Source organism: Nannobrachium achirus (assembly GCF_963921795.1).
Source record: "Nannobrachium achirus genome assembly, chromosome: 18".
In the NCBI taxonomy this organism is placed as follows: Eukaryota; Metazoa; Chordata; class Actinopteri; order Myctophiformes; family Myctophidae; genus Nannobrachium; species Nannobrachium achirus.
In genome coordinates, this window is record NC_137825.1 from 18,621,251 (window position 1) to 18,640,557 (window position 19,307).

At 42.7% G+C, this 19,307-nt stretch overlaps 1 protein-coding gene across 8 annotated transcripts in view; it reads left to right on the forward strand.

Moving 5' to 3' along the window:
• The window catches only part of prkg1 (protein kinase cGMP-dependent 1), a gene marked incomplete at both ends in the record, with an annotated part of 172,294 nt that overhangs the window by 117,433 nt on the left and 35,554 nt on the right, over positions 1-19,307 (forward strand). For all 8 annotated transcript variants that reach the window (XM_080747866.1, XM_080747861.1, XM_080747859.1 and 5 more), the window contains 2 exons: positions 6,270-6,347; positions 9,276-9,370. In XM_080747866.1, the coding sequence (XP_080603992.1) occupies positions 6,270-6,347; positions 9,276-9,370 (173 nt within the window). The remainder of the gene's footprint in view (positions 1-6,269; positions 6,348-9,275; positions 9,371-19,307) is intronic.

Genomic DNA, 19,307 nt, shown 5'->3' on the forward strand with positions numbered 1-19,307 from the left:
TATAAACAGTCATAAACAGTCAAATCTCGTAGCTCTGAAAACTGGACAAATGGAACCGAATGGATTTGCATTTGAAATGCATTCCCTTTCTGTGTAATAAAAGACTGATATAAGCATGTGAAAATCACTGCTAGTAGACCATGAATGGTTCTCTAAAAGTAACCCGATTAGATTGTTGGTGGGTGGGATTAGTGTCAAGGCCAAGGGGTGTTTTAATTAGGTGATTTGATGTTATGATTGATTATGGGTTGGTTTGTTGTCAAGGTTATTCTACGTGGGAGATAACGATGTGTAGCTTTGTAGTCAGGTGTGTGTGTGTGTGTGTGTGTGTGTGTGTGTGTGTGTGTGTGTGTGTGTGTGTGTGTGTGTGTGTGTGTGTGCGCGCGCGTGTGTGCCCGTGTGTGTGTGTGTGTGTGTGTGTGTGTGTGTGTGTGGCAGCGGCAGCGGTGTGTCAGTGGGTCACAGCATGAGCACAGTATTTTAAATATCTAAAATACCACACCCGTCGTAACTGCCGTCGTTAATGTAGTAATGTGCAAGATGATTTTATGGAGAACTGTCTGGACAATGTGCCTAGTTTCGGCGATCAGAGTAGCCTACAAACAGGCACTCCAAAGCGGGAGAGTGTACCATCGACAGTGGCTACCCCATGACCCGACACCGAGCCTCCCATTGGGTATGGAGCCAGGCTCCATGGAGTTCTCTGAGCTGGTGGTGAACGTGAACCCCCTGACGGAGCAGCAATGGCTGGCCTTTCAAGTGAAAGAAAGAGCCTTCAGGAGCGGTTTGGTGAGCGGACAGCATGTGAAACAACACTACGCTTCATCAGCTGACCCTGGAAGCTGGATCCGACTCATAAAACTCCTGATCGGCATATTCTTTAATAACGGAGTATTTACAACAGAAAGCCGCCGCGGAAAGCCCTTCAGTCTCCCCCTTCTGAAGTTCGTAGCACGGGTACTGAAAAAGCTACCAACGAAGCAGCCGTTCCCGGACGCCGTGACACCAGCTCTCGCCTCTGTTTGGATCGAGGAGCAGTTACGTTTTCTCCGGGACACAGTGCAGCCTTCGCTGACAACTACGAGGCAACACCAGCGGAGGAAGGTGAGCAGAGAAAAGCTGTCTTATCTGTGGCAGCACAGACAATCTGACGCTATTAAGATCATACTGAACAACAGCGAATTCCCCGACCCCCCTCCCTGTCCTGATAATCGTGAGCTTGTTCAGTCACATTACCAGAGTAAATGTCGGGGGCAAACGCTTATTACGGACCCGCTTCCACCACCGCCCTGGCGCTTGGATATAGCGCCCTCTGAGCCAGCCAATCTCCCCGCTATTACGCGTTTTACGCAGGCTGAGGTGGAGACTGTTTTACGCACGCTGCCCAACAACAGTGCGCCTGGCTTGGACGGTGTCTCATATGAACAGCTCAGGGCTACGCAGCCAGGCGTTTTAAATAACATCTTTAATATCTGCTTGGTGAATAGGAGTGTCCCTGTTTCATGGAAGGGCGCTCTCATCCATAGGATACCGAAGAAAGGGAATATCCCGGACGATCCGTCAACCTGGAGAGACATTTCACTGTTACCGACCATTTACAAAGTGTTTATGAAGTGCATACTTGCCCGAATCCTCCCGTGGCTTGTGGATGAAAACATCTTATCTCCCAAGCAAAAGGCCTACATCAATCGGCAAGGAATGAATGAACATGTGTTCTGTCTAAAAACGGGTATTGACGATTTTAAGCATGGGTCCTGTGAATACTTTGCAGTTTTTCTGGACTTCCGCGATGCTTTTGGAACCCTTGCACATAATGTTATGATTAGAGCTCTCGAGGAAATACATCTTCCCCAGGTTTATATCGACATTGTAAAAAATGTGTATTGTGGTTCATATATACAGGTAATCTGTGGTAAAGAGCTTACAGACCCCATTCCTCTCCAAGTAGGTATCAAAACTGGCTGCCCATGGAGTGCTGTAAATTTTATTTTAGCACTAAATCAGTGGATGAAATGGCTCTGTATGTCTGCCTCCGCCAACGTTATTTCCCCTAACCCCGTACAGGGGTATGCAGATGATGTACAGGTCGCCTCCTATCACGGGGCAGTAATAACCAGCATGCTCTCCAAGACCGACTCCTTTCTGGAGTGGTCAGGATTAGAGGCAAAAGACACAAAATGCGCAGTTTTCTATGAAAGGCGGAGTGGGGGAAACCGCTGGTATCACTCAAACACAGACACAATACCTGCATTCTCAATTGGCAATAAACCCCTAACAGTCTATTCACGTCACGAAACATACACATACCTGGGTCACAAGTTTAATGTGGCAGGTGAATGGAAAGATCAAGTCGATGAAATCATCTCTGAATACTCCAGTAGACTTGATTTAATACATGCATCGCCCCTGCCACTCATCATGAAGCTGGAGGCAGTCCGAGTAATGGCATTGGCCAAAGTACAACACCTATTCTCCAATGTACATGTCCCACGAAAATCACTAAGTGTTTTGACTGATAAAACTGTACATCTAGTGAGGCAGTGGACTGGCCTAAACACTCACACAACACGCGACATTATATTTCATAATAAAAGTGAGGGTGGTCTGGGTGTTCCCAACTTTGAATGGGTTTATATTGCTACACGGCTCTCCCATCTGTTGAATATGCTGAACAGTGATGACCAGTATGTGAGAAGGCTTGCTCGTTCTTCTCTATTTTTGGACTTAAAAAGACGCAAGGTCCCCCTGGCACGTGGTTCGGACTCTAACTTCCTAGGTTTTAAGAGGAAAGCGAATGGAAAGCTGGACAGTCGCTCCCCTGGCTTTGGTGTGTGGTCAGACTGGCCGGACTTAAATGACTTGTGTTGCTGGGCTGATGTTACCCTGGAGTGGGTAGGGTCTAACTCTGAGGCAGTGGCTGCCTCAGAGAATGTCATATCTGACCCCAGTATTTCTGTGAGAGCAACTATGACTGTGTGTGGAACAGAACACCATCTTCCACTGATAAATGCCCGAGGTCGCCTCCTGTGGGCACAACAGCAAAGACAGCGGCAGCACTGGACTCAGTTGAGACTGCAAGGGATGACTGCTTGTCTCCCTGCTGCGGACCATTCTGTCTCTCACTCTGTGTTAAAAAATGTTGCCATAGATGAGTGCATCGTTGTCTTTACTTTGAAAGCAAGATTACAGGTTTTGCCAACTAAACTTAATCTCTCCATCTGGTTTCCAGGCAATCATGCCCCTCACTGTATTCATCATGGCAATGAGCAAATAGCTGAAACCATGTCCCACATCTTAAATGGTTGCCATGTATACAGGGGCCTCTACATATGTAGGCATGACAGAATTGTAGATTTGATATCAAAAGATATCTCTTCTATTTTTGGGTCCTCCATCATGCTGTATAAGCACTCTTCTGTGAGGCCGAGCATGTTTAACCTGTGTAATGATGATTCTGTGTTCTCTAACATTTCAGCTAACACCCCTGATGTCTTTGTTGTAAATGAAACCCTTAGGGAGGTGTCTATTCTCGAGGTTGGCTGCACTTTTGATTACAGTTTGGAAGAAGCCTTTCTAACCAAAGTGCTGAAATATCAACAGCTAGTGCAGACCATCTCACAGCTAGGCTACAGATGTACACTTTTGGTTTTTATCTTTGGGAGCCTTGGGCATGTGCACAAGTTGGTTGTGAGGGGCTTACAAATGGCAGGCCTCTCCAAAAGGAGGGCCAAACAGTTAGCAAAATATTGCTCAGTGTCAGCCATTATAGGAAGCCGCTCAATCTGGAGGAGGCGTTGTTTCCTCTACCCATGACTTATGTCCGCTGTGTCTGACAAGTATGTCATCTATACTGTATGTAGAGTATCAATGTTCTGCCGTTTAGGCTCTTTGTAACTGGCTGTTCTTTCATATTTTCTGACTGCACTGTCATTGTTTATGACCTTTGTATGAGGCATCCTTGTACTTCTCTTTATGTGGTCATAAATAAACATTTCAAATGTTTACTGTGTTTTCCGCAGGTCACTGGAAGGTGCAAATAAAGTCGCAGACAGTCATCAATATGTATGTCTTAGATAAGCTTCGAATGGTGTAAAATATGAAATATTCATAAGGTGTGTGTGTGGTGTGCGTGTGTGTGGGGGGGGGGGTGGTTGGGTGGGTGTGAGACAGTTTCATCTGATCTGAAGAATAGTAGACACACGAAACACAGACACATTATGAATATGTTATACTTACACTATTCAACTCATGTAAGACATAAATATATAGATGGATTTGCATGCACCCACGCACACCCACATACCCACCCAAACACACACACACACACACACACACACACACACACACACACACACACACACACACACACACACAGTAACTAAGAGAAACAAACATTCAACTAGTTGGAGAGAGTCAGACTCTCTCCAACTAGTTGAGACAGGGTAGGTGAGACAGACAGTATGAAAGCTGAGAGGGAGACAGGGTAGGTGAGACAGACAGTATGAAAGCTCAGAGGGAGACAGGGTAGGTGAGACAGACAGTATGAAAGCTGAGAGGGAGACAGGGTAGGTGAGACAGATGGTATGACAGGATGGACAGACAGTAGAACTTCTGAGAGGGAGACAGGGTAGGTGAGGTCGTTGCGTGCACAGAACGGCCGAGAACAGCAGACCTCCAAGCTCACATCGCATCCACAACTAGCTGTGATGAGCTTGTGGCCGACTGTATATCAGCTGTTATCGTGCTCAGTGCTGTTGCGGGGTTGTGGAGTGGAGCGTCTTATCTTCTTCTCTCTCTCTCTCTCTCTCTCTCTCTCTCTCTCTCTCTCTTATCTTATATATGAAATCTATAGGCTGAAGAGCCCTGGGTTAGAGTGCATGTTCAATAATGTGTCTCACTTGACTGGAAAAATAGCACCTGTCCGACTGCTTATTTCATGAACTATCTTCCAAGAATCGCATTTTATCACTGAATGGAAACAGGCAAAATGCGCATTTTCTTTTTTCGACTTGATGATAATTCACTTCCTAATTCAAATAAGCTTTATGGAAACCCTCCTGGTTTCTATAATGTTATGTGGTCATTAAAAATCACACCCGTGTGAACTGAGCGGTGGTTTACCCCCCCGCCCATCCCCCCCCCTGTGTGTGTGTGTGTGTGTGTGCGTGTGTGTGTGTGCCTTCCCTGGCCTGGCCTGAAAACAGCGCCCCTCCCTTAACATGTGTGGTCATAAAAGGTACTACACCACAGGCTTGAGGCTACATACAGACAGACCCACCCACCCACATACATACATACATACATACAAACATACATACCTACACACACGGCCACGCTATGGAGACGGTGTGACCACCGCTCAAAAATAAGTTTAAATGTTTTAGAGAGAGGAGGTCTCCCAGACCCTGTGTGGTCAGACACATAACTGAACATAAAGTGTCAAATGAACAGTCCTGTGTGCTCGGACACATCTAAAATTATTTTGAATGTTTATGCAAATTAGGTCTGCATACTTTGTTTGTGGATATCTTGTTGCCATGACAACCCGGCCATGGCAGTTTGAGCAGTACAATATGAATGTGCATCACGTTCAATTGAAATCCTCACTGTAGTTCTGTCTTATATTTTATACTTTAGCTATTGAAAAATAGCAGATCTACAAGCTCACAGCGCGGCACTGCAAACTTGTAGATCTGCTATTTTTGAAAAATCGTGAAAATGTTAACAAATCTTTGAATATAATTCATGGGGGGTCCACGGTCAAATACATGTAATTGTGTGGGTCCTTGACATGAAAAAGTTTGAGAACCACTGATTTAGAAGAGGGATTTAGAAGACATTTATAGTCGGGTCAAAAATATTCAAAGACTTGCACAGATTTTCAAGATTTTTCAAAAATAGCAGATCTACAAGCTTGCAGCACGGCACTCGGTGCTGTGCTGTGAGCTTGTAAATCTTGCAAGGCACCAACCTGCTCACCGGGAGCAACTAGGGGTTCAGAGTCTTGCTCAAGGACTCTTCGACACTAACTCTGGGGGAGCCCGGGATCGAACTGGGAACCATTCGGAAACCCTCTGTGTTCTAATGATGGTTTCTCTACCCCTGAGCCACTGCCGCCTCTAGTAGGAGACTGGTTGTACTGGGCAGCTCCCAGTGACCAACAGTTTGAAGAAGAAAACTCACTACTTTGTTTCCACTCACAAGCGTGTGTGTGTGTGTGTGTGTGTGTGTGTGTGTGTGTGTGTGTGTGTGTGTGTGTGTGTCTTTAGACTCATTACGAAGATGGAGAGTACATCATCAGGCAGGGAGCGAGAGGAGATACCTTCTTCATCATCAGCAAGGGCAAGGTATCTCAAACACACACACACACACACACACACACACACACACACACACACACACACACACACACACACACACACACACACACACACACACACACACATGCAAGCACATGCACGTCTTACTATCATTGTGGGGACAGGATTTTTTTTTTACAGTTATTCATTGTATAATAAATTACTTTAAGTAAGTTCTTTTTTTTAATTGTCAAGGTTGGTTGTTTTGTTTTTTTTTTACTTCCCTTCCCATATTCCCCCAGCTCCCTTCTGCCCCTCCCCCCCCCTCCCCCCCCCATAAAAGCTAAGGAAAGAAGGAGAAAAAGAGAAAAGGGAAAAAAGAAAATCAGAGGAAAGTGAGTTAAGAGATTAGAGAGGAGAGGAAGTAGGAAAAAGGTTTTCATCAAAAAAAAATGTTTTTATTTAACCTGCTGGCTGAGCGACACGGTACTTCTATCTGGGAGTAAATGTAGCAATGTAGTCTACTTGCCAGCCCATAGAGCCCCATTGTGAACCCGGACATATTGAGTACACCAAGGTTTTATGTTATAAATGTTGAGTAAGGGTCCCCAGCATGTAGAAACTGCCAGATGCTAACTTGCATATGTTGAGCAATTTGCATAATTAGCTTTAATTAGCATAATCCCCTATAATAATGGATAATATGTCAGAAACTGATTGTCCGATTTGAACAATATTGGAGTGGTTTTGGGGGTTATTGAGGATGCTGAATCCATTTTCTAAATTCAAAATGGCCGTTTTAAACCGGAAATGGCCTTATACCAACTTAAAGTGGGGTGATTTTGATACTTTTTTATGTTGTATATGGCCATTTCCGGTTTAAAATGGCCATTTTGAATTTAGAAAATGTCAGAAATGGATTCAGCATTCTCAATAACCCCCAAAACCACTCCAATATTGTTCAAATCAGCCAATCAGTTTTTGACATATTATCCATTATTATGGGGGTTTATGCTAAATAAATCGAATTATGCAAATTATGAAAATTGCTCAACATATGCAAGTTAGCATCCGGCAGTTTCTAAATGCTGGGAACTCATACTCAACATTTCTAACATAAAACCTTGGTGTACTCAACATGCCAGGGTTCAGATTCTGGCAAGTGGACTAATGGGTTGTTTTCTTCATTAAAAAGAATGAAACATCCCAACCATAGCAATGAACACACAGTCATTCAGACTAGGCCATACCCGGAGTTGTGTGTTGACTTGTGACCGTGACCGAGACTACAGAGCGTTTTTGCCTGTGGTAAAAATGCTAATATGCAGCAGCAAGTTGCATTCCACCAAAAATTATGTTTTTTGAGTGGTTATTATGTTTTTGAAGCTTATCCATGAAAGTCCTGGGTTATGTTTTGGCACTCAGCATTAATATGAATTTTTACCACCAAAATCTGGTTTTCAGTCCAGCACTCACGGCAAACTGGTGTGACCTACGAAGCAGTCAATGTGAAACAGGCTAAACGAATTACGGGTCTTTTTTTTTTTACATCCTAGTACATTTTGAAGTACTTGCATGCAGAAAGTTGCTCAGACCTTTTTCTTCTAATTATGAAAAGTCGTAAAAATCAACCCTGTGCTACTGCTCAAGATCAGGAAAAAATCATTCATACCTTTGTTTAATTCCAGATTAATACTGCAATGGACACCGTGCTTCTATCTCTCTGATCCAGTTAGTCTAAATGTGGCCACCAGACTCCTAACTAATAAGGGTCACATAAATAATACCGCTCTTCACTGGTTGTCCATTGAATGCAGAACAGATTTTAAAATCTTTTTAATCACCTACATACAAAGCACTACACAGGCTGGCCATGCTTTGTGAGATCTCTCAGGTCTTCTGAACTGGCCATTGGCCTGTCTTTGACATCAACACATTGTGAGCTTTTACAGTAGATCAGCTCTTTGTACAGCACCTTGTAACTATGTTTTCAAAAATGCTTTAAAAATGCAGTTTTAATCAGATTCACTTTATTGTCACTTAAGTACATGCATGTGAAAAACGTACACTTGGAAGCTTCAATACAATAAAAACAACCCGAAAACACTCGATAAACAATAAAAATAGGGAAAGAATACCAGTCAATGAAAGTATAGTGCAAAGTACAGAAGGTTATTGTCACCTTTTACTGTTATTAACAGTCTGGTAGCCTGTCTGATATGCCAATGCTAATGCCTATGTGCAATTGACCAATCCACGACTAAGGAGAAAAATGCATTATGTCAATTTTGAGCAATAAATTGAAAAATGATCTCCGTCAATCCCTTCCTGGGAATATCATCTTTTTCACTCAGTCCCTGCATATGCCAATGTTCAATGGCCATGTTGTGCCATTTCAGATTGACTGTTCAACCCACTGAGGAGAAGAATGGACGAAGACAGAGTGTTTCTCCATTGTTTATAGTATAAACTCATGTTAGAATGTTGCTTCCTGTAATGTGTCTTAGGCTACATTTTAAATATATATATACTGTATATATTTTTAGTCAGTCGCCACTACAGTGAGCATGCCAACACATTTAATAAGATAAAAACTGATACTAGATACTGTAGTGGAAGTTACTGGCTTCTTTAGCTTCATTTTCAGCAGCCGTTTGGCTGAATGCTGTATGCTGTAAGTACAGTATACAGCATAAAATGGAAGTGCTTCCTTTGGTCAACGAATGGAATGCAAGTCAATCGAGTCCATGCTCATCATTATGATCTGATGAAAGTCTGTTATGTTGCCCTTTCCAAATCAGCATTATCAGGGTCAGATACTACTATACATAAAGAATGATAGGTAATGAGGACTTTAGTATCAGAATGATCTGTGTATTTGGTTGACACCAGATTGTTGTTTTTCATGCGCGCGCGCACACACTCACACACAGTACATACAGGGGTTCTAATCTCATGTTAAACTTTTCCTGTCAGGTGAACGTGACGCGGAAGGAATCAGCCAATGAGGAGCCAGTATACCTGAGGGGACTGGCCAAGGGAGACTGGTTTGGAGAGAGAGCACTACAGGGGTAAGAACCCCCCCCCCCCCCCCCCCCCAATCTGTGTCAAACAGCATGAGACAGTGGTTGTACTGGTCAGCTCCCAGTGATCAACAGTAGAAGACTGGTGGTTGTACTGGTCAGCTCCCAGTGACCAACAGTAGAAGACTGGTGGTTGCACTGGTCAGCTCCCATTGACCAACAGTAGAAGACTGCTGGTTGTACTGGTCAGCTCCCATTGACCAACAGTAGAAGACTGGTGGTTGTACTGGTCAGCTCCCATTGACCAACAGTAGAAGACTGGTGGTTGTACTGGTCAGCTCCCAGTGACCAACAGTAGAAGACTGGTGGTTGTACTGGTCAGCTCCCATTGACCAACAGTAGAAGACTGGTGGTTGTACTGGTCAGCTCCCAGTGACCAACAGTAGAAGACTGGTGGTTGTACTGGTCAGCTCCCAGTGACCAACAGTACCACAGCCTAATAACAGCATGGGGGGCACTGGAGTGTTTTATTAATGGAGAGATTCATTCAGAGAGTTTAAGAGGTTTAATTATGCTGATGTTACAACCACTCTCTGCTCTGTGTGTGTGTGTGTGTGTGTGTGTGTGTGTGTGTGTGTGTGTGTGTGTGTGTGTGTGTGTGTGTGTGTGTGTGTGTGTGTGTGTGTGTGTGTGTGTGTGTGTGTGTGTCGTGTGTCATTTCAAATTGTGGTCCTTATTCTCAGCAGACAATATCTACATAAACACATCATAAACATCAATGCTTGATTAATGTACAGATCATACAAAACATCATCATCATCATTATACTGAACTGCTGTACATCCTTACCCCTCTCCTCACCCATCCCTAAGGGATCCTTACCCTCCTTACCGTCCAGGCATAGACGGCCCGTAGCCTGTTATTGGCTACTTGCTTAAACACAGACACACATACAGTAGAATTGGCTATAGTTATAACCTCATGGGAAAACCCTTGGAAAGCGTATCTCAAACTTGCGTCGTCCAGTGGGAAAACCCTTGGAAAAACACAAAGCCACGTATTGAGGCAGTTAGCACTGCAAAAAAAAGGGGAAAAGGTAAATAACATACCCATACACTAAAGCAAGAATCCTCCCTAATTGGCATTCTCCTGAGTTTAGCCCTACTCTCTGACCTTTTCCAAAAGCATTTTCCAAATAAACAACATACAACTATGAAGGTTCAACCTCTGTTTGATGGGCACAGCTAACTAATTCCACTTTTGATGGGCACAGGTAACGAATTAATTCCACTTCTTTACTCTTGTGAATGCAAATGAGCTTCGCCTCCTCTTAGTTCTTCAGCTTAGAGGATGCAGATTAGCTGGGCTAGCAAGGCTGTGTGATTCCACAACTCTAGGAAAGTAGTTGTTCAGGTACTCGGGTCCCCTCTGACGCCCATCACAAACATAATCGGCTCATTCTGTGACACCTGTACTTATGTTTTTGTGAAAATGACAGCCCCCACACTAGGCTATGGTGCATTAATTACATTGGCAGTGTTGTGTACTAATATGCTAGCTAGGAGTCTGACACTTTTATTGTAACACAGCCAGGCTTTTTTAGCCGAACACCTTGTGTGGGGATTTACTTTCCCCAGCACCTGTAAGATCATTCCATCACTGCCAAGACTGGCATAGAGCATTTTTCACTGTTATCTACTATAGCATACAGCCCAGCTATTTCAGTGTCATCTACTGTAGCATACAACCCAGCTATTTCACTGTCCTCTACTGTAGCATACAACCCAGCTATTTCAATGTCCTCTATTGTAGCATACAACCCAGCTATTTCACTGTCCTCTACTGTAGCATACAACCCAGCTATTTCACTGTCATCTACTGTAGCATACAACCCAGCTATTTCACTGTCATCTACTGTAGCATACAACCCAGCTATTTCAGTGTCATCTACTGTAGCATACAACCCAGCAATTTCACTTCCATAGAGCATGCAACCCGGCTATTTCACTGTCATAGAGCATACACTTGGGCAGTGATACTCAAACTCCGGCCCACCGGCCACTTCCGGACGATTTCTTTCTTGCAAGCTTTGCCCGACTAATTTGAAAGAGAGATGTAGGCCTACTTTAGCTCTACTTAGCAACTGCATCATTAGCCATTTGGTAGCTAAACAGTCGGGGTAATCTACTTTAATTAGATTGTTTGATTTTATTTTATTTTCCTTAGCCATAACTATCTATTTTCACAAGTTTATTTTCTGTAAAAAGCCATTTGTGTTGAATGTGGGCCAAGTCATAAATAACATTGTGAAGCAATTGAAAGAGAGATGTGCTCAGCTATCTTTTAACGTTATCCCACTTGATAGCAGGCAGACAGACAACCCAGACAAATAGCAGACAAATGTACATTAGTTTGTTTTAGTGTTTGTGTGGAATATTCTAATTGCACAGAATTATTAAAAAGAGAGAACATGTGGCAAATTACTTTGATTACAAATTGTGTCATTGACAGAATATAAATGGAATTACAAGCCATAAAAGAATGCCCTTGCACATTGCACTTATCTTACGTTATGTGGAAATGAAGCAAATAAAAGAGAGAAGTTATCAAGTAATGTCATTTTATCAACTGGCTTGTGGCCCCTTGACATTTTTGTAATGTGGTCCACAAGTTTGAGTGTCCCTGCACTAGGGTTCATGTGGGTGATGTTCATGTTGTTATATTTGGTGAGTAGTTTATAAAAGCAGTTATCCCCAGGAGGCTGTGGTTTTACAGCGATCCTAGAGCTGCTTTGGGATGTTGTTATGCCCCTCAGCTGCTCTGAAAGCCCTGTAAAACCTCCACCTCTCTGGTCTTATTGCTTCAGTCCAGTCATTCTCAACCTTCTCTGGATATGAGGACCCACTTGAAAATCTGGAAAGTGTTCACAATGAAAACACATTTTGCAAGGATTTAAAGGAAAAATAATACAGAGTAATGTTTTTGTATTCTTTTTGTATTCTTTTTTCTTTTTTTGTATTTATTTATTTTTTTACACTTTTACATTAATGTTATGTTATCATTAAAATGTTAGTGTTTTGTCCAGACAGACAGACAGACAGACAGACAGACAGACAGACAGGCAGGCAAGGATGTAAGAAGGAAAAGGTGCTGGGAAGAGGGAAAGTGAGGGATTGTGAGAGATGAAGAGGAAGAAAGGAGAGATTGTTACAGAGCAAACAGGATAGAGATGAAAAGATGACAGCGGGACTAACAGATGTACGTACATCTGTTTATGAAACATGATGGACGTAGATTGCTCTAGTCATTGTGAGTGTCTGTGTCTTCCTGTGTGTGTGTGTGTGTGTGTGTGTGTGTGTGTGTGTGTGTGTGTGTGTGTGTGTGTGTGTGTGTGTGTGTGTGTGTGTGTGTGTGTGTGTGTGTGTGTGTGTGTGTGCACACGTGCATGTGTGTGTGCGCGTCTCTCTCTCTCTCTCTCTCTCCCTCTGTATTCATCAGTAGCCCATCCCTAGAGTGTTTGTGTGCACTTTATTGATCTCCATGTGTGTGTGTGTGTGTGTGTGTGTGTGCGTGTGTGTGCATGCATGTGCGTATGTTGTAATTTATTTATTTATTTTAGTTTGTTTGTCAAGTTTACTTCTCACCCAAACTGCTTCTGTTTGTTGCCTGGCAACATGAGCTCATTAAGTGGCCTAACAACAGCAGGGGGCCACTAGTGTGTTTGAATGGAAGGACTCGTTAAGATAGGATTTCTGCTTAATTATGCTGATACATTACCACCACTGTCTGCTCTTTGGCTGTGTGTGTGTGTGTGTGTGTGTGTGTGTGTGTGTGTGTGTGTGTGTGTGTGTGTGTGTGTGTGTGTGTGTGTGTGTGTGTGTGTGTGTGTGTGCGTGTGCATGCGTGTGTGCGTGCACGTAAGCAGATAACATTACAAACTCATTACATACTTTGCAAACTCGATTACAGTCTCTCCCTGTGCCATAAATGCAGTATAGTTCTCAAACATGTTTATGTCAATATCCCTCAAATTAATATGTATGTCTGGCTGCAGTCCCCCATCATTTGTGTCTTTAAAATGTTTCAAAAAATATTCAAAATCAATATATATATTATATATATATACGTTTTTTAGAAAATGGCAGATCTACAAGCTCACAACATTGTGAGCTTGGAAATGTGCTGCTATTTTTCAAGTATATAGGATTAAAGTGGTTAAGTATGTTTGCTGGGGAACCCCTGGAACCTCCTCAGGACCCTTGTGGGTTCCCCGTACCCCACGTTGAGAACCACTGCCATAATGGATCGCACAACCCAAAATAATACTTAACACAACACCACAAATTACAACTCCTTGGTGTAATTTGGTGTAAAGAACACTAAACCTAATGATGCTCTTGTACTTAGCCTTTCCTAACGGCTTTAAGCTCTCGTATTATGCTCGCCTTCCGGTGTGCCGTTCGATGGCTGCTCTGAAGTTGCAGTGAAGTTACCGTATTATTATTCGATATGTAGGATTGTGTTAACCTCACGTAGCCAGGCTTACTCACCTGCGAAGAGAAAAGCCTGGGCACGATATGAGGCAGAGGTGGGGCTGCATTTTCCCGGAAGTTGTCTTTTTTATCATTATACAAACAAAACATGGATTTTGACAAAGTTACACTTATTAAGAGTTAAGATCTACAATCTATTTTTGTTTGTTTCACTGGGGGATGTACAGTAAACAGATCCGCATCGCATGATGTAACTTCCAGCGCATGTCGTGCCCGGGTTGGCTTCATTTTAACAGATTCTTGAATAGTTTCGCAACTTTAAAAGGTGTTTGTTCCCATGTCCATGTGCTGATGCTTAAGGGACGTATCGTTAATAGTGGGAGGGGCCCACTAGGAGAATTTTAGGGGAGGGTGATGCTATTTTGATTTTAGTGTCAGGGAGGGTGATGCTATTTTAATTTTAGTGTCAGGGAGGGTCATGCGATTTTGAATTCAAAATAGTCCTGGTTTTTATAGGTTATATGTATTTTACTACAGCGTTCCTTTCAATAATACTATTATTTAATTAAGGAACGCTGTAGTAAAATACAGTAGTCAATGATACCCCCCTCTGCTTTCTCTTCAATGGTACAGCCGATCTATCTGACGCTTCACAGAAGTGCGGCTCTTCAGTAGTCAGTGCTTGAATGAGTGGAGCGGAGACACTCTCTGGCCTCTACAGAAGACAAGAGTTTGTGCACGACCAGATTTCATGATTATTTAATCAGATCGTATGAGCATTTACACTGCACGATCCTCAGTCTTGAAGATTATTGGGTTGTGTTGTGTGTCCCACTGTGCACACATAGACATCAAAGGTGTGCCTTCTGGGTAACTTAATTTCCCCCTTGGGATAATTAAGGTATCTATCTATCTATCTATCAAAGGGGGCTTAAGCCCCTGCCCTTAATATCCTTCTGTAAAAAGTGCCCTCTCCAGGTCAGAGGCGGATCCGCGGTGAGGGCGGATTTGGATCAATCAAATATAATTATTAATTAATTTCGGATAACTGCGGATTAAATAATGCAGGAAATAAATTATGACATAATATATCTAACAGTAAAAAAGCTAAATCTCTGAATGCTTGTGTGTGTGTGTGTGTGTGTGTGTGAGTGTGTGTTATTTTGTGTAATTTGTACATTTTTCATAACGAGGCACCAGTGCTCCAACGATACAGCTGCGACCACTTAAAGGCATCAGCATCACGGCATGCCTTGTTGCGCTAAACTTACCTCTAAAGTTGAATCTCTTTCATATATCCTTCACCACCTCACGCAAATTGCAAAGTATAGGCTACTGTAGGTAAGTTAAACTTCAGGATAATTAATTTGCTCTCTAACATTTTAATCTTTCTTGGTGTTCAAAAAGCAATTAAATTTATCATTTTCTTCATTAAGGAGTACAGTATGTGGATTATCAAAGCTCATACTATCATAGTGGTATACATATAGCCTAATGAAGGTGGGGAAATAGACAATATAGCCTATTCGTCAATCGCAGTTATTTTGTATGATGATTAATCGTCTCCAGAAATTCCTAACCGCGACAGCCCTATTATAAGTTAAAGTTTTAGAATTTACTGTGGTAAATGTCATGTTTTTAGGGGAGGGTCAATCATTTTTTGTTTAAAGCCTGGGGAGGGTCATTGATTTCCCCCCAAACTGAGAGGGAGGGTCATGGCATTTTATATCAGGGCTTATATATTTGCTCCTCTAACTACCTTCAATAAAAAACGAGTGCTCCCTAAGAGATAAAAACGCATTTGTCGTGTTCTAATATTGAATGTTGAACTAAGGATTTTACTTTGGATTACTAAACATTCTTGAGCATTCTGTGCTTTCATACATTCAGTATTATCGACGAAACTGGAAATACTATCTTAAGCCAGTTAGGACATTAACCACACCTCTGGGACAACCAGATCTTATTTTATTGTTGTTTGGGACAAGATCAACACAATCCTGAGTTATTTTTTGTGTTCAATCTGTGTTTTGAGATATTTTAGTATTTCAGCATGAATGATGATGCATTTTGCATCATATGAGTCATCATGCTGCATCATATGATGTAAAATCCATCATCATTCATGCTGAAATACTAAAATATCTCAAAACACAGATTGAACACAAAAAATAATAAATGATTGTGTTGATCGTGTCCCAAACAACAATAAAATAAGATCTGGTTGCCCCAGAGGTGAACTGGCCCTTTAAGCCCTTTAAACTCATCATATTAATAATAGCGGAAATGTTGAAATTCTTTCAAGTGTTTCATCTAGAATGACATGATGACCAAAATAAAGGTGCCGGGTGGAAAGTGATTAAAGATGACATTTCACATTACCTGCTCGTCGCTGGAGGAAAACAAAGAGAGCGAAGCGTGCCCCGGGGCTCCTACACAACCTGACAAATGAACAACAAACCCCTCAGCCCCGACATGCTGCCAGCTAATGTTCAGTCCTTGGGAACTCAGCTTGATGAGCTGCGCGCACAGCTTAAGCTCTAACCGGGACATTAGGAACAGCTGTCTTCTGGCATTGTCTGAGATGTAGCTCTGCGTCTGTGCCGTCACTCCGGAGGGTTTCTGTCTCTTCCAACAAGACGGATCAAAGGACTGAGGCAATCAGAGTGTGTGTGGGGAGGGACGGTTGCTTTATGTTTCTTTCTTTGTGGACCACAGATGTTTGTATTTTAACAACGCACCGATTGCCGGTTCTGGAGCTGCTGACCATCAAAGTCTTACCCCTAGTTGGACTAGCTGTAAACGTTATATATATATATTTTTTTTTGCAGCATTCATGCTGTACATTCCTGTGTCATGTACAAACTGATGGCGGGAAGGAGCGAAGGTTGTATTTGCTTGGACACTGCCTTTAGAAAGTAACCAGCTCATCTGACCTCGTTCCCCCAAAACATGTCTCAAACATGGGTAAAACGTATTATCAAGAGTCCAGACACAGGCTGAGTGGCTTCTCCTCGGCCCTGGAACAGTCCCAGAAATCATGGATAAGCGACCGTCAGGTCACATGTATACACCGCTTTGCGTGATTTTAGGGCCAAATTTTAGGAGTGTCCAAAATTGTGTTTTAAAAAATCGGCCTGATGGTGGCGCTAAATGGGACAGATCCATGTTGATGACAGGACTCTAGACATACTGTGTGCCGCTTTGCGTGATTTTAGGGCAAAATCTGTAGGAACAGTGTCCAAAAATGTGTTTTGCAAGAATCGGCCTCATGGTGGCGTTAGAAGAGGGCCATGTGAGAAATGAGGGGTGGAGGTTGTGGTTTGGCAGCCAAGGCGTGTGTGTGCAAAGTCTGGCATGGATGGGGCAACGGTGGCGGAGATATGAATAGGGGAAAGTGTGACGTGACTGACAGACAGACAGACAGACTGACTGACAGACAGACTGACAGCTGTGGAGGTTTTAGTAACTGTGACCTGACGGTCGCAACAAGCTGCTACAAGCTCAGAATGCCTCGCAGCAAAGAGCTTTGGTGTAGAGGGGAAAAAGAGCAGACTAAATACAGAGTGAAAGGTCAAGTTTATTAAGTATTGACAGCTCAAGTGGTTAAATATCCGATAACACACAAATTGACATGAATCCAAAATACACTGATGATTGTGCTGTCAAACGATGAAACTATATGGAATCTATGCCCATATATGGAGTTCCCTGATGTCATCAATATTAAGCCCATATCTAACAGGACTTCATATGGGAATGCCCATATATGGAGGCCACATTGGCCACATACCACACTAACAGAATCCATATATGGCCAAGACAGATGGCCAAGACAGACCATATCTGTGTGGCTGGTTCTACAGACAGGGATCTCCATGTATGGGCAGATGTCATAGACAGCATGTTTGGGCTCTCACAGCATATTCCATATACAGTACCATATATGGGTACCAGGGGTCTCCATATATGGGTAACTGGTCCGATATGGGGCTGTTAAGTCTGACATCATTTTGTAGGCAGAGGAGAACTTTTGGGGCCAAAAGGCCCCAGCGCCCGTGAATCTTTTTACTATTTTTACTATTTACTAATTTTTCTTCTCTTTGTTGTTGAAAGGAAAGTGGTAGAATTATACTTTAGTCGTTATTTTTGTCTCGGATCTGTTGAAATAGCGAGGGACAGATATTGATAATAAATCTGCTTGGAGGTCTGACTACGAAATGATGTCACGGCTTAAAAGCCCCATACATTACTGGCCAGATGGCAAAGAAATGGCGCAGAATGTCACCCTGAGGCGTCTTACTAGTATTGTATTCTTTTTGCAAGGGAAACCTTTTGTAAGACATGCATATTATGTAGCTTACTTGTGCTTGAGGACTCGAATGCATCGCTCAACAACTGACCCTGTGGGGGCGTGGATGGTGTTACAGTATGTTCACTTCTTTGAGTGATTAGTAACTTCTTTCACTTTCACTTAATGCTTGCTGAAGGGCATCTTGATGTACTGACAACCGTGGTGTGATCACTTTATAGTTCATCGCCCTAACTGTTCTCTACAGTCTGGCACGGCCAGCCTGAAGGCATTAGTCACTTCACACAGTCTTTCATCATCACCTACAGTAGGTATTAAAGTGTACACGCAACCTTTCTCACAACATCATCAAGGAGATCACTCAAAGACAGGTGTGAGGACCTCGACACATTACTATTATCATGTTGCCAGCGACCACGATCCCATTCCTAAAGTTGTCCCAATGAGGGCTTGCTCTTCCAGGTCAGACCCCAAATTACCATTCACTCCAATGCGGGTCTTCAGAATGGTCTTCAGCAGGGGGTCTGGGACCCCTAGGGGGTCCTCAGAGTTACTACAAGGGGTACTGCAAATTTTTGTGTGATAGAAACTAGCGTCCATATTCTGAGAACTTTAGCCAAAAATAGCAAATGTGAGCTTGTAGATCGGCTCTTTTCGGCAAAGACGTTTTGGTGTAGAGGGGAAAAAAGAGCAGACTAAGTACAGACTAAGTAGAGAGATTGAAGTTTATTATACCGTAAACAAAAACGAAACTTGGTTCAACAGCAACAACAGAGGCATGACAAAAACAACTTCAATCGCAATGTAAAAATGAAAGCTTACAACATTATAGGCCTAGAATTATTGAATGCTTTAACCAGTGATAAATAGCAGATATACAAGCTCACAGCGCTGCACCGAGTGCCGTGCTTAGAAGGATTCAAAAGCTTGTATATCTGCTATTTTTTTATAGTTATAGCATAAAATAATGATACACAATAATGTGTACCCGTTCAAAATGTACTTAGTTACTTTACACCATGCTACGGAGGGACAGTCAATAACTTTTCCCAATAAGGGAAACTCACTGGGACAGGGCTATCCATTCGTCATCATCTTCTGAATCTTCAGTTGAGTTGTGGCCTCCCTATATACTCTGCATTGCCGTCTCCCAAACCGCATCTGGTAACAAACGAGTCGC